This window comes from Schistocerca nitens, chromosome 6 (genome assembly GCF_023898315.1).
Source record: "Schistocerca nitens isolate TAMUIC-IGC-003100 chromosome 6, iqSchNite1.1, whole genome shotgun sequence".
Lineage (NCBI taxonomy): Eukaryota > Metazoa > Arthropoda > Insecta > Orthoptera > Acrididae > Schistocerca > Schistocerca nitens.
This window is the reverse complement of record NC_064619.1, coordinates 449014734-449029449: the sequence shown is the minus strand read 5'-3', so window position 1 is coordinate 449029449 and position 14716 is coordinate 449014734. Positions and strand designations below refer to the sequence as shown.

The window sequence follows — 14716 nt, the reverse complement described above, 5'->3', positions numbered from 1 at the left end:
GTGCCACCCAACGTGCTCTAGAAGGTGTAAGTCAACTACCCTGGCCAGCAAGATCTCCGGATCTGTCCCCCATTGAGCATGTTTGGGACTGCATGAAGCGTCGTCTCACGCGGTCTGCACGTCCAGCACGAACGCTGGTCCAACTGAGGCGCCAGGTGGAAATGGCATGGCAAGCCGTTCCACAGGACTACATCCAGCATCTCTACGATCGTCTCCATGGGAGAATAGCAGCCTGCATTGCTGCGAAAGGTGGATATAACCTGTACTAGTGCCGACATTGTGCATGCTCTGTTGCCTGTGTCTATGTGCCTGTGGTTCTGTCAGTGTGATCATGTGATGTATCTGACCCCAGGAATGTGTCAATAAAGTTTTCCCTTCCTGGGACAATGAATTCACGGTGTTGTTATTTCAATTTCCAGGAGTGTATTTTTCAGTTTTGTTTTCAAATTTTACTTTGCTGCCTGTCTGAAATTTTATATTACTGGGTAAGCGATAAAAAATTTTGTTGTAGCACTGTGCCTCCCTTTTTGTGCTAAAAAGAACCCTAATGTGGAATAATGAGTATCATTTTCCTTCTGCTATTGTAATTATGTACATCATTGTCCCTTTTGAACTGTGGTGGATTATTCACAACAAACGTCATGAGAGTAAATATACTGTGAAGCAATAGTCAGAATACCCAACACCTTAAATGACTGTCGACAAGATGGTTGTGGATGAGCACCTCATATTCTGAGCAACAAAGACTTTCTTTCTTAAAGATGGGTTACATCTGAACATTATTCCACATGATATTACTGAATGAAAATGCACAAAATATGTCAGCTTATTGAGTTGTCTCTCCCCAAGATTTGCAATGATTCTAAGTGCATGTGCACCTGAACTAAGCTGTTTAGCAGTTCTAAATGTACTTTTTCCAGTTTAAATTCTCATCAATATTGACAACTAAGAATTTTGATGTTTCCACCCCATTTACTATTTCCTCAGAGTGTGATACACTTACCACTGGTGTAGTATTCTTAGATGTGCAGAACTGAATATCTTGCGTCTTTTAAAAATTGAGGGAGAGACCATTTGCACAAAATTAGTTAGATACTTTTAAGAACATTGTTTACCATTTCTTCAGTTTCTGTATGTATGTTTGAATGAATTACAGTACTAGCATCATGCCTATGTAAACGAACTGATCAGCTGGTTATTTCATTTGATATTGGTCAGAAAAAAATGTAGGTGTTGATGAATACACTAGTCAACCAGAAAATTATGACCACTGACCTACTATTGATATAAACGCATCCAGGCAATAGTAGTGTCACCTGGTGATGAATGACTGCCAATGAGATACACACACGGTGCATGTAGTATCAGTGGACGTGTTGACCATGTGCAGAATGAGGAAGATGCGCGATCTATCCGAGTTTGACCAAGGGCAGATTGTGATGGCCCGGAGGATTGGCACGAGCATTTCTGAGACAGTACAATTTGTTGGGTGTTCGAGGAATGCTGCAGAGTGTGTCTTCAACATGTGGCAAAAACAAGGTAAAGCCATGTCCAGATGTCATGGGATTAGGTGGCCACCACTCATTACAGTTGTTGGATGTCACAGGCTGGGAGAACCAGTGAAACAGGACATGCGGTGAACTGTGGTGGAATTAACATCAGACTTCAATGCTGGGCAGAATACAAGTGTATCTGAAAACACAGTGCACCAAGCACTCTTAAAGACGGGCCTCTGCAGCCGATGACCCATGCATGTGCCAACATTAGCACCATGGCATTGGCTACTACGACTGAAATGGGCATGTGCCCATCAGCAGTGGACATTGGTGCAGTGGCAGAGTATTGCATGGTCTGATGAATCCCGATACCACGTGAACAGCTCCTTGACACCTGTACTGTGGGATGCAGACAAGCTAGTGGCAGCTCAATTATGCTCTGGATAACATTCACGTGGGTATCCTTGGGTCCAGTGGAGCTCGTGCAAGACACCATGATGGCAAAGGTTGCATACCACATACACTCCATGACGATCATGTTTCCTGATGGCAGTGACATTTTTCAACAAAATAATGTGCTGTGTCACAAGGCCAGGAGTGCGATGGAGTGGTTTGAGGAACACAGTAGTGAGTTCCATTTGATGTGCTGGCTCCCCAGATCACCAGATCTGAGTCTGATTGGACACATCTGGGATGTGATGGAATGTGGCATCAGAGACAGCTCATCACCCCCACCCCCTGGAATTTATGAGGATAGGATGTGTTGGTGTGCAGATGTGAAGCCAGCTCCCTCCAGTGACCTACCAAGGTCTCTCAATGCTTCTGTGCCATGATGCATCGCTACTGTTATCTGTGCCAAAGGTGGACGTACTGGTTATTAGGTAGATGGTCATGATGTTCTGGCTGATCAGTGTATGAAGTCATGAGTACATAGTCTTTGCAACTAGCTTTAAAGCCATATATTATGATCACATATTTTGATGTAATCAGTTAATGTAATCTATTAAAATTACATACTTTATATCTCAAAAAGGAAATTTCAGTCAACTACGTTAGCATGTATTGGAAATACATATACAAATATGCTTAATGGGGTGCTATTGACCTATTTTACAAGTAAACTGGGTTATCAAATTATATGACTGCAGAAGCTTGTGTTTTGACTCATCCTGTAACAGCATTCAAATGAGTTTAGACAAAATATAATATAAAGTACTGTGTGCATGTGTGGTGCAATGAGATCAACACCAATTCTGTAATGCACTGCATAATGATGCACTGCAGCTCCATTGCATCTATGCCAACGGTTAATAGCTGCTCATAGTTACTGGTGAAACACTGTCAGATTAAAATATCAGGATTAATGGACAAGATTACAAAAATTACTGTAGGTTATTAACAGATAGGTACCAGATAAGCAAAATGGCATTCCCTTCCTCTCTTAGATTATGTGGAGGTCTAAAATCTTCAATTCAAGGAAGTGTTAAGGAACACAGGGGGGCTTTGAATGGAAAAGATCTAGCACTCCCTTTCACTGGCAACACCTAAAGTACTGGATATTACTGAACAATATAACAATTTGGGATCCATGTCAATCAGGTGTTACAGTAACTGCAGAGGCAGCTCCTTTTCAAATAATATACACAGACAGATCAAAAGGTGCTACAGGTGGGCCCCAGGCAAGTGTGTTGGGACACTTACTGTTCATGTTGTACATTAATGACCTTGCAGACATTATTAATAGTTACCTTTGGCTTGTTGCAGATGATGCAGTTATTTATAATGAAGTACTATCTGAAAGAAGCTACATAAATACTTATGTCAGATCTTGATAATAGTTCAAAGTTGTGCAAAGATTGGCAACTTGCTTTAAATGTTCAGAAATGTAAAATTTTGCTCTTCATGAAATGAAAAGTGTAGTGTCATATGTCTATAATGGCTATGAGTCACAGTTGGTATTGGCCAACTCATACAAAATCAACAAAGGAAATTGTTTACAAATCACTCATGCAACCCATTCTCGAATATTACTTAAGTGTGCGGGGCCTGTACCAAATAAGACTAACAGAGGATATTGAACATATACAGAGAAGAGCAGCACAAATGGCCACAGGTTTGCTTGACCCATGGGAGAGTGTCACAAAGATGATGAACTGAACTGGCAGACTCTAGAACACAGATATAAACTATCTGGAGAAAGTCTACTTACAGGGTTTCAAGATGCAGCTTAAATGATGACTCTAGGAATATGCTACAACCCACTATGTAATGCACACAAGGAGGCATAAAACAATCATTCTTCCTCTGCTCCATCAGTAAACTGAACGGGGAAAACCCTAACTGGTACAGTGGGATGTCCCTCTGCCCTGCACTTCACAGTACAGTAGTTTGCAAAGTATAGAGGTTCCATATGCATCTAAGAAAGCTGAAAACACACTTTTACAGAAATAGTTAGAATACTGTACATAGTCTTATAGTGACATTAAATGTAAAAAATTCAATTTAGAACTATCTTGAAATCTTGAATTCAAGTGCTATCAATATTAATGTTATTAGGCATAGTTTTGGTTCTTGTTGATGTTATTGGCAGGTGGGACTTCACAAGGCATGCCCTGCAGCTCAATAGGAAAGGGGAGGGAAGGGTAAATTGGCCATGATGACAGTAAAATCTTTAAGGGGGGAGGAGGGGGGGGGAAGGAGGGGGGAGCGGCGGCACAAACTCATGGGAGTACCTCTTTTTTAGGCTAAGATCAGTGTCCAATGAGTTAACATTGAATGAAATTATGCTTAATGAGAAGCTTGGACAGGCAGGTACTTGAGATGTTAAAATATCACAATATTCTCATAAAAGAACAGTGAAAAATAATGTTAGTATATTGCATCAGAATATCAGGGGATAAAAAACAAAGCAGATGAGCCTCTTGCTTGTTTAGAAAATTAGACACTGAAGGTGTCAATATAAGCTTTCAGCACATGCAAGTAGAGAAAATATGGAGGGAGGAGGAGTTGCCATATATATTAAAATTTATCGTAGCATGAAAAATTTAATTATTATGAAATTTTTTGTACAGCAACATGCAGGGCATGTGCATGTGAGCTTAAACTAAATATTGGAAATTTTGTAACTGTAGCTGTGTATAGATCCCCACTGGGAAATTTTCAGCTGTTTCTGAAAAACTTGGATTCTTTTGTGTTTGTGCTATCTGTCAGACAGAGGGAAGTAAATTATTATTTGTGGAGATCTCAAGTGTAAATTTTCTGAAAGAGTCTGATAGAAAGCATGACCTTGAAGTATTTGTTAGTTCTTTCAATCTGATGCCAGTTATTGATTTTCATACTCGGGTAGTAAAGGAAAGCAGCAAACTGGAATATAATGTTTTTATAGACCAAGATACATTTAATCAAATAAAAACTTTTTCTGTTAAGAAAGGTCTTTCTGGTCATGATACACAGCTAGTTACTGTATATGACATAGCTCCATACAGTAATGCTAAACAGTTTTCCAAAATACTATATCCAGTTAACAATTTAACAACTGCAAATTTTAGGGAAAGCTCGCAACAGTTAAGAATGTGATGAGGTGTACAGGGAATCTGATGCTAATTTAAAATTTAACCTATTTCATGGCACCTTTGTGAGTATAACTGAAAAAAGTTTCCCTAAGAAAACAGTGAAACATATCTGTAAGAAACCATCTACAAATCCATGGCGTACTGAAGGGATATCTTGTGAACAGAAAAGGGAAATTTATCTTATAGTTAGGAGGAGTAGTGATCCAGAAACAGTCAAATATTATAAAATTACTGCACTGTATTAAGAAAAGCTATTTAAAAGTCCCAAAGTATGTGCATTATGTCTTAGATTAGCACCTCTGATGATAAAATTAAAACAATTTTGAATACTGTTACAAGGGAAACAGGGCAACTCAGAGCACAGGACGACTATTTCTATCACTCTCAATGAAAAGTTTGTCAACAAAAAGTCAGAAGTAGTAAATACTTTTAATAATCATTATTTTAAGTATTGTAGAGAAAATAGGATCCAGATGTTCATTAGAAAATGAAGGCTGTATATGGAAGTGGCAGTACCTCTACAATTTATTAAAACTGAAATTCAACCCACCTCACCTGCTGAAATTAGGAAAATACTAAATTCACTCACATGTAAAACCTCACATGGAACTGATGGCATTTCCAAAAACAGTAATCAAAGCTTGCTCTCAACAAATAAGTAGGATTTTCAGTTACATGCATAGTAGGTTACTGATACAGGTCATTTTTCTGGATAGACTGAAATGTGTTATTGTTAAACCCTTGTATAAAAAGGGCAATAAGTGTGATCCTAACAACTACCATCCAATCTCACTTCTGACAGCTTTATACAAAATTCTTGAAGTAGTAGTGTATTCTAGAGTAGCTTTGTATATTTGGAAAAATGAAGACTAACAAAATGTCAGTTTAATTTTCAGAAAGGCTTTTCAACAGAAAATAATAAATATGCTTTCACTGATCAAATATTAAATGCTCTGAATAACTGAACATCACCCATTGGGGTATTTTATGATCTCTCAAAGACTTTTGACTGTGTGAATCATGAAATTCTTCTAAGCTTAATGGCAGGCTCGTACTGGAAGATTGCCAGTAGGGCAGGCCTGCAAGTCAGTGAAGATAAGACAGAATACATGGTCCCGAGCAAGTCAGTGAGAGAGGGGGACCCGCTCATGGTGGACAGTCAACGATTCAAAAGGTCAAATACCTTAGTAGTCTCTGCAGTGATCAGAACAACTGTGAAACTGAAATAAATACAAAAATTGTCGAAGGCAACAGAACATACTTTAGCCTTCAGGATGTGCTGAAGAAATGATCCCTGTAAAGAAGTTTTAAGATCAGGCTGTACCAAAGTATGATTATTGCCAGTGGTTATGTACGGTTGTGAAAGCCTCACCTTTAGGAGAGCACTTGAAGAGAAACTACTTGTTTTCAAATGAAAAATCCTCCAAAAAATTTATGGTCCTGTGATAGATGTACAAACAGGGGAATGGAGAATTCAAAAAAACCAAGAATTAAAAGAGCTTTACGCACAGCCTGACATTATAAAAAGAATAAGAAGGATAAGGTTGACTTGAGCTGGACATGTAGCAAGGATGAATGAAGGGAGGATGCCTCATGACGTGTTTCTGGGAGCTGTAGCTGGAAGGAGGTTGCGGGGACAACTGCGGACAAGATGGAAGGACAATATTGACAAGGACACCGAGGACATGGGACTAGGAGCGGGTGAGTGGTGGCAGGAGGCTCGCAACCGGGAACGATGGAGGAGGAGTGTGGAGCAGGCATTTGGTCACTAAGGCCCAAGCCACGGATAAGTAAGTAAGTAAGTGCATTGATGACAAATTGAACTGAAAGGAACAAATTAATGATCTGCTGAAATGTTTAGGTTCTGCTACTTATGCTATTAGGGTTATTGCAAATTAGCCTAATATGCCTATTTTTATTAGCTGTTTTCATATGGCATCATATTTTGGGATAACTCATCTTTAAGAGAAAAAGTATTTATTGCACAAAAGTGTGCAATAAAAGTAACAGCTGGAGCCCACCCAAGATCACCTTGCAGACATTTATTTAAGGAACTCTGGATATTCACTGCACCTTTGCAATATCTATATTCACATATGAAATTTATTATTTATAACCTATCCCATTTCAAAAATAATCGCAAAGTGCATAGGTAAAACACTAGACGAGAGAATGATCTTCACTATTCTGGGTTAAATCTGACTTTGGCACAGAAAGGGGTGAATTATGCTTCCACAAAAATCTTTGGTCATTTACCAAATAGCTTTAAAACTCTGACAGATAGCCAACCAGCATTTAGAAACAAATTAAAAGAATTTCTGAATGACAGCTCCTTCTACTCATTAGATGAATTTTTAGATATGAAGTAGCAAAAAAGAAAAACACACATGGTGCACCATGTTGGGCATTCCAGCCAAGGTCCATGCCCACCAGAAATGGCTCCTGGTGGACACGGACCTTGGATGGAATGGCTGACATCATACACCACGGTAACAGAATGTCCTAGATCACAGTAGGGCTTAAATGCTGACAATCACAGAATAAAATGTCTAGCATGACTTGGATGTCATTCAGAACTTCATACAGGAAGACTCATAATAGATAATAACTACAAAGTATATGCACGGTGTCTGGAACACCCGCAGCTAGAAGAACACACTACAGTTGCTGCTACTGATTGGCACATACCACAGACAGAGCGCCTGATGCAGTGTTGACTGCAGACAGAGCGCCTAGCACAACACAGGCATAAATACCCGACTTGTTCTGCACTGGAATCAGTATCAGACAGCACCTGAAGAAGTCTGCAAATTGTGCAAGAAAGAGGCGAATAACCAGCAGAAACTCAATTGTTTAACATGACAATGCCTCACCAGGAAAACCTGAAGAACTACATGAGAAGACTTTATAAGGAAGAAATGTATCTGAAAGTTGGATAAGCTTTGATAAAAAAAGGGGTAAATGCTCACTTCTCTCTGTCTCCTGCTGAGATGCCGAGAAAAAGACGTGTTTCCAGTATTTGCTAAAATTGAACATCACGTCAATTCCTGAGTGTCCAACAGAAATCCACATCGAATGAGCTTAGTATTGGTCTGGAAGAGAGTATGTGACATGCGCTACCAACTTGATGTGACATCCAGAGTTGCTGCCTCTACACCTTTTTATAGCAAACACTCTAACCAGATGAGACTGGGACCAAGCTGACAGCAAGAAATCAGCATCCTGTCAACTAGCCAACTTTGAACGTCTCAACAAGGTGCAGCAGAATTAGGTTGCTCGGACAGTCATCAACCTGAGTGAGAAGAAATTCAACACAACCATTTTGAGAGTACTGAGCAAGGGTCCTGATTTCACAGTTTGCCCCAGAAATGTTCCTGTTGCTGCCTTTGTCAGTGGACTGGAGCAGGTGGCTCTGCAACTTCCTGCCAGTTAGGCTGAAGAAGAGACATGTAGGGTGCTCACCAAAACCAAGCTGCTCAAATTAAACATCTCCGGTAATGAGAGATTGGCCCTAAGAACAACTACAGGAAGATGATAGCATTGTGGTGTTACCAGGAGGTAAGGAGAATGTCACCATCATCCCATAGAAGGCAAGATTATGACAGTAAAGAGAGAGAACTTTTGGATGACCTGCCATACAGACCAGTAGAAATGGACCCCACAGACAAGGTGGACAAGAACAATGGGGCTCTTCTAAAGGAAATCAGCCTTCCATAAAAGATTGTTAAGCAGCTAGGGGAAGAAACAGCAGTACCACCCAGCCTTTATGGCCTGTCTAATGTGCACAAGGAAGAGGCTTCTCTACACCCAATAGCCAGCAACATTGGTGCAGACACTTACCCTACTGCTCAACACCCGAAGAAGATGCTCTCCCCATATGCAGGGAAGTGTGTCCATCACATTTGCAATTCAGAAGATGTCCTACAATACCTCAGGCAACTACAGATCACAGGCATTGACATCATGGTCAGTTTTGATGTGGTCTCCCTGTTCACCCATGTACCACTGAATGATTCACTTGAGTTAATTGGAGAAAAGTTCAATGGTACTCTCCTGGACTTATTCAGGCACATATTGACCTTGACGTACTTCCTACATGGGGGTCAATTCTACAAGCAAACAGAACGGGTGGCAATGGGCAGCTCTCTCTCACCAAAAGTGGCTAATCTCTTTTCAGAGAGCTTTGGAGAGGAGACACTTATATCGGACCCAGGTCAACCGAAATGCTCTTTTTAGGTACATGGATGACACCTTTGTTATATGGCACCATGAGAGGGTTAAGCTTGATGTTTTCTTGGACCACCTTTACTCACACCACCCTAACATTAAATTCACCATGGAACTGGAGAAGGGCAGACTACTCCCATTCCTAGATGCACTAGACAAAAGGAAGGCAGGTGGTACCTTCAGTCACAGTGTGTACTGCAAACCTACTCACATCAACTTGTACCTGCAGGCCAGCAGTTGCCACCATTTGGCACAGAAAAATGGTGTACTCAGAAACCCGGTTCTCTGGGCACAAACTCTGTCAGAATCCGATAATTTGGTAAAGGATATAGAACACCCACAATCTGTGTTCTACAAAAATTGATACTCTTCTCAAGATGTTCAAATGGTTCTGCACCCTGTTTCTCCACCAGAGATTCCTGAAGAGGTACAAGAAGAAACAAAGTAGGTTCCATATTGGCCATATGTTGGGCTGATATCTGCCAAGATCATCAGAATTTTTCTGAAACATAATATCAACCCATCAAGGTTAGGGCTCCACTAGAGGGGGTAAAGGATGACCTGGGTCTACAGAAACTGGACGTTTACCACATACCATGTGAATTTGGTATGGCATACATGGGCCAGATGACTAGGACTATTGATATCAGGCACAAACAACATCAAAGGCACACCAGACTGAGACAGACAAACAAGTCAACACTTGCCAAGCACCGTTTAGAACTCAGTCATTCTAAGAACTATAATAATGCCAAGATTCAAACATAAACATCAAGATACTGGGACAGCATTGACAAATAATCTATTGAGATATAAGTCACAGAGAATCTCATTAACCATGACAGCAGTTTCTGGCTGAGCTGCTCTTAGAACCCGGCACTCGATCTTGTGAAGATGCAATGGAAACAACATCAAGACCCCCAGGGGACACAAGTATGAAGATGGAGTTAGAGAAAACAGCCCAGTACATACAACAAAAGGCACATGTGAAATGGTACCTCAGACAACAGACCCATTAACTGACAATGTTCTACTAAGTCTCAGGCACCAATCTGAACACCAGTGGCCTGAAAATAACACTGTAGCCACTTCTGGTGGGTATGGATACCACAGACAGAGTGCCTGATGCAGCGCAGACAGCACACAGAGCACCTAGCACAACACAGGCATAAATACCAGACTCTTTCAACACTGGAATCAGCATCAAACAGCACCTCAAGAAGACTGCGAATCATGCAGTTGAAATATCATGCAAGAAAGATGTAAATAACTGGCAGAAACCCAATTGTTCAACATGACAATGCCTCGTCGGAAAAGCCTGAAGAATTAAATGGTCATTGCTTTGGCTTGGATCACAATATTCAGTGTTTTGTAATGTAATGAACATATTAGTTCTATGTGCTTTGAAGGAATGTAACATTTTCATCTAGATATTGCTGAGTAACCACATGATTATAATTATATTATATACTGTCACAGTTATAGTTACTGAAGAAGTGCTTCAGTTGCTTCCCCTGAGTGCATGCCAGTGTATACCACCATAGTTTTGGCCCTCACTCACAAAAATAAAATTATCCAGAAATAAATATAGATAGTTGATCACAAATTTAACATGATATCAAAAAAATTATATTCACAGAATTGCTACCAAAAATGTGCCCACAAAAGGGTTAAATATGAATATTTCAACAGTTAAAAAACCCTCCACTCTAGATCTGAGGCAGTATCTAGACTCAGTAATGTCAATATCATCTATTAGAATCAAGATAACTAACATCATTTTTTCATGGTACAATACAATAAAATTTTATAAAATAATTTTAATTTTCAGTTCATTTTCAAAGCAACTCCTGTCTTCTTAAAGAATATGTTATCTCCACAACAACTCACACTGAGAGTGACAATGTGCACTCACATACCAGTTATTGTAGAACAACTTGAACTAGTTTTACAAGTTGATCATGCAATTAGAAGTTACAAGTGTGAAGGAAAAATTTGCAAAACTTTAATTCATGGGCATTTTCCTAGTGCCTAGATACTGATGAAGACTAACTAATGAGAGAAAACAACAGAGTAGATTACCTGACATGCAGGCTCATACCTGTACTAGCATATTCTTGAAACATGGCACAGTCTCCTGGGCTCTCTCTGAGAAGTTGAAGACATTAACAAAGTCATTATTGGAAAGTGTATCAAGAATAGAGCGCACTGTGTGTTTGGAAATCGTGTGCCTCAGGCCTTTCATTGATCCCGTGGTGTCCATCAGGACGACAACATCCTTGCTGCAAGTTGAAGCTTCAATATACCAGGAGCGTGTGCGGCAGTCAAACAGATCTATTGGTTGTGCCCACTTCATGGCTGTAGGCATTGCAAGGAAAGCATTAGAGAGCTACTTTTGAAGTTTGTTATCAACAGTTAATCACAGTTCAAAAACAACGGTAACAATCATAAGAGTACAATACCAGACTGAGAAATTACTTACACTATATATTGTCCAGCCCTACTGTGACACAGAAGGAAATGAGGTGTTCAACCACAAAAATCTTTGGCCATACACCCAGTAATATGTGAAAGATGGGGGAGAGGGGAGGGGTGGGGGAGGGGGAGAGAGAGTGGGAGAACCAGAAAAAGAAGCAGAGGGAGGAAGAGGGGGAGTGAGAGGGAGAGTGAGAGGGAGAGTGAGAGGGGGAGTGAGAGTGAGAGTTCAGCAAAAGAAGAGGCAACACATATAAATAATAACCCCAAGGAATCAGATGTAACAGTTCTTTACTAAGAGATGAACTAAAGCCAAAGCATTTGCTTTATAAATGTGTGCAAAAATTCAGCAAAGAATATGTAAGTTCCAACAAATGTCCTACAAGAGAAAAGATGCCCATTACTTAATTACGTACACCTGTTTCCAACAAATGAGGAAGAAGTAACAGTAATCACAGATAACCTGAACAGTACCAAGATTCAGGACACTTTTGTTACCTCCAATAGGGTTATCAAACTGTCGTCTAAATTTATTGTTAAACCCCTGACCAATATAAGTAATTAGTCAACACAGAAGGACTGTATCCCGGGAATTTAAAAATGGCTTGAGTGTGGCTACCATCCAAATACTGACCACAGAACCTGAAAACTACAGACCTGTTAGTATCCTTCCAGTAGTATCAGATATCTTTTGAAAGAATATTGTGATAACAGCCTGATAAACTTCTTTTCATCACAGGATATCCTATCCATAATTCTACATAGTTAAATAAAGAAACTCAATACTTTGGTAACACAAGAACTTGTTGACTATGTACTATGTACTATAACACTTGACAGGGAAGAATCAACAATTGGCACATCCTAATTCTGTGGTTTAAGAGCCACTGCATCCAATTTGATGAAATCATACTTTTAATGAACAGGTATCAGAAAAGGAATATTAGATGAGGAGAACAATAGATACCATTCAAACATGGAGAATATCCTGTATAGGGTGCCTCAAGAAAGTGTTCTAGGGGCATTAGTATATATCAAAGACTTTTCTGATGATATTCAACAGAAATCCATCCTATCTGCAAATGACATTAATATTCCAATTAAGGGGACAGAACTGGAAGAAGTGAAACATATTACTGAAAGAGTTACTTAGACTAGGTAACTAGTTTAGAAATAATAAAACTTGGAAGTGGGGGGAGGAGGGGAGGGTGGGGGGTGGGGAGAGCAGGGGTAAAAACACCAATCATGAAATTTAAAAACAATCAACCCAAACAAAACGAGTTGGAGTTAAAAGCCATTGCTAAGAAGCTTGAGCTAATGGTATGTGTAAGATTTCCAGTTCTCTGTCTTGATAATAGATGAAAATGTTTAGGGTATATCAGCTGCATAAGTAGTAAATTAAATTCAGTGTATCGTGCATTAATGAAGCTAGCCAAAACTGTTAGCACTGAAGTTCTTAAACTCATTTACTTTGAACACTTAAAAAAAATAAATAAATAAAAAAATAAAAAAATAAAAAAAATTGGAGGAGGTACAGCAATAAGAAACGGGAAACTGCTGGAAGCTAAGAACACTTCAATACAGGACAAGTTGTTAAGAGGAAAGTGTAACATATGGGGAGGTGTAGCTATCCAGTTGACTTCCAAACCAAATAAAGAACATTAATTACTTTAACCACGCAATCAGAGACATACTGGACAAAAACCTATTTTATTCTATTAATATTCTATTAATTCTATTAATATTCTATTCTATTAATAAATTTTCTCATTATTGGAAGGTAAAACCAAAAGTATGATGCATGCATAACAAAAAAGAAATAGAATTATTGTCATTCAATTTTGGTAAGCAATGTATATGAATGTAAATTTAAAGATGTAAATTTAAAGATAATTAAATTACACATAAACTGTAAAAAAGAACATAATTTATAAAAAAAAGTCATCTATTTATTATGCTGTAATACCAACCCCTCCCGCCAACGCCAACACACACACACACACACACACACACACACACACACACACACACACACACACACACACACACTGTAAATACCACTGTACAAACAAAGAAGATGGTGGGAAAACAAAGCTAAAGTTTATGTTCCAAACACACCCAGTCTGGATCTGGAAACTGTTCAAGATGAGAATGATGATGGTTATGATTATGACGGTAGCATAATTACTTAAAGGCAGGTCCACACTGAGCGCACCGTGCTGCGCAAAACGGCTCTGTGCGGCTCTGCGTGCTCAGTGTGGATGGCGAACCGTGCTGCGCTGCGTCGTGCCGCGTCGCGCAGTTTTCCGGCTGTTGTCGGTACATCAAAGGAAATGGCACGTCTGCACACGCTCAGTTTAGGCGGGGCTTCGGCTCGCTCCATCTTCAGACCATGCGCATGCTCCAACTGGAACACAGTGCACGCCTCGGAGCAGCGCGGAGGGGCATGGACGGCGCACTCCTCTCTGTTACAGCTGTGCGTGGGGTGCAGCAGCGCGGCACAGCACAATGCAGCACGGCACGCTCAGTGTGGACCCGCCTTAAGAATGCAGTATCTCATGGGGTAACATTGAATAAAATGTTCTCAGCCTTCCACCCAAGTCAAATGGTTAAAATGCCACAAGTTTTTGACTAACCATTCTTTGACCATGGTCAAGTAGAATGACTGCTAATGGGCTCCTAGTATATACTCTACCTCCCAGATGTGACACTACTGGTGCTCACAGCATCACCATATACAGGCACGCTGAGTCCAAATACAATGCGCCTGTTTCAACCTCATGATCACTGCATCCCACACAAAGCTGAGCTGCATGCCACTGTCTCTATAAAGGGCATTCATGATGATTTTTATTGTAATGGCTTCTTTAATTACATAGTTCAGAAGTTTAAAAAACAGTTTCCCACCAATGACAAACATTTATTACGTTTGACAGACACTATTTT

At 39.9% G+C, this 14716-nt stretch overlaps 1 protein-coding gene across 3 annotated transcripts in view; it reads right to left on the bottom strand.

The window, feature by feature from the left end:
• The window catches only part of LOC126262734 (voltage-dependent calcium channel subunit alpha-2/delta-3-like), a 374776-nt gene that overhangs the window by 181012 nt on the left and 179048 nt on the right, over positions 1–14716 (bottom strand). For all 3 annotated transcript variants that reach the window (XM_049959539.1, XM_049959541.1, XM_049959538.1), the window contains exon 6: positions 11397–11653. In XM_049959539.1, coding sequence (XP_049815496.1) covers positions 11397–11653 — 257 coding nt within the window. The remainder of the gene's footprint in view (positions 1–11396; positions 11654–14716) is intronic.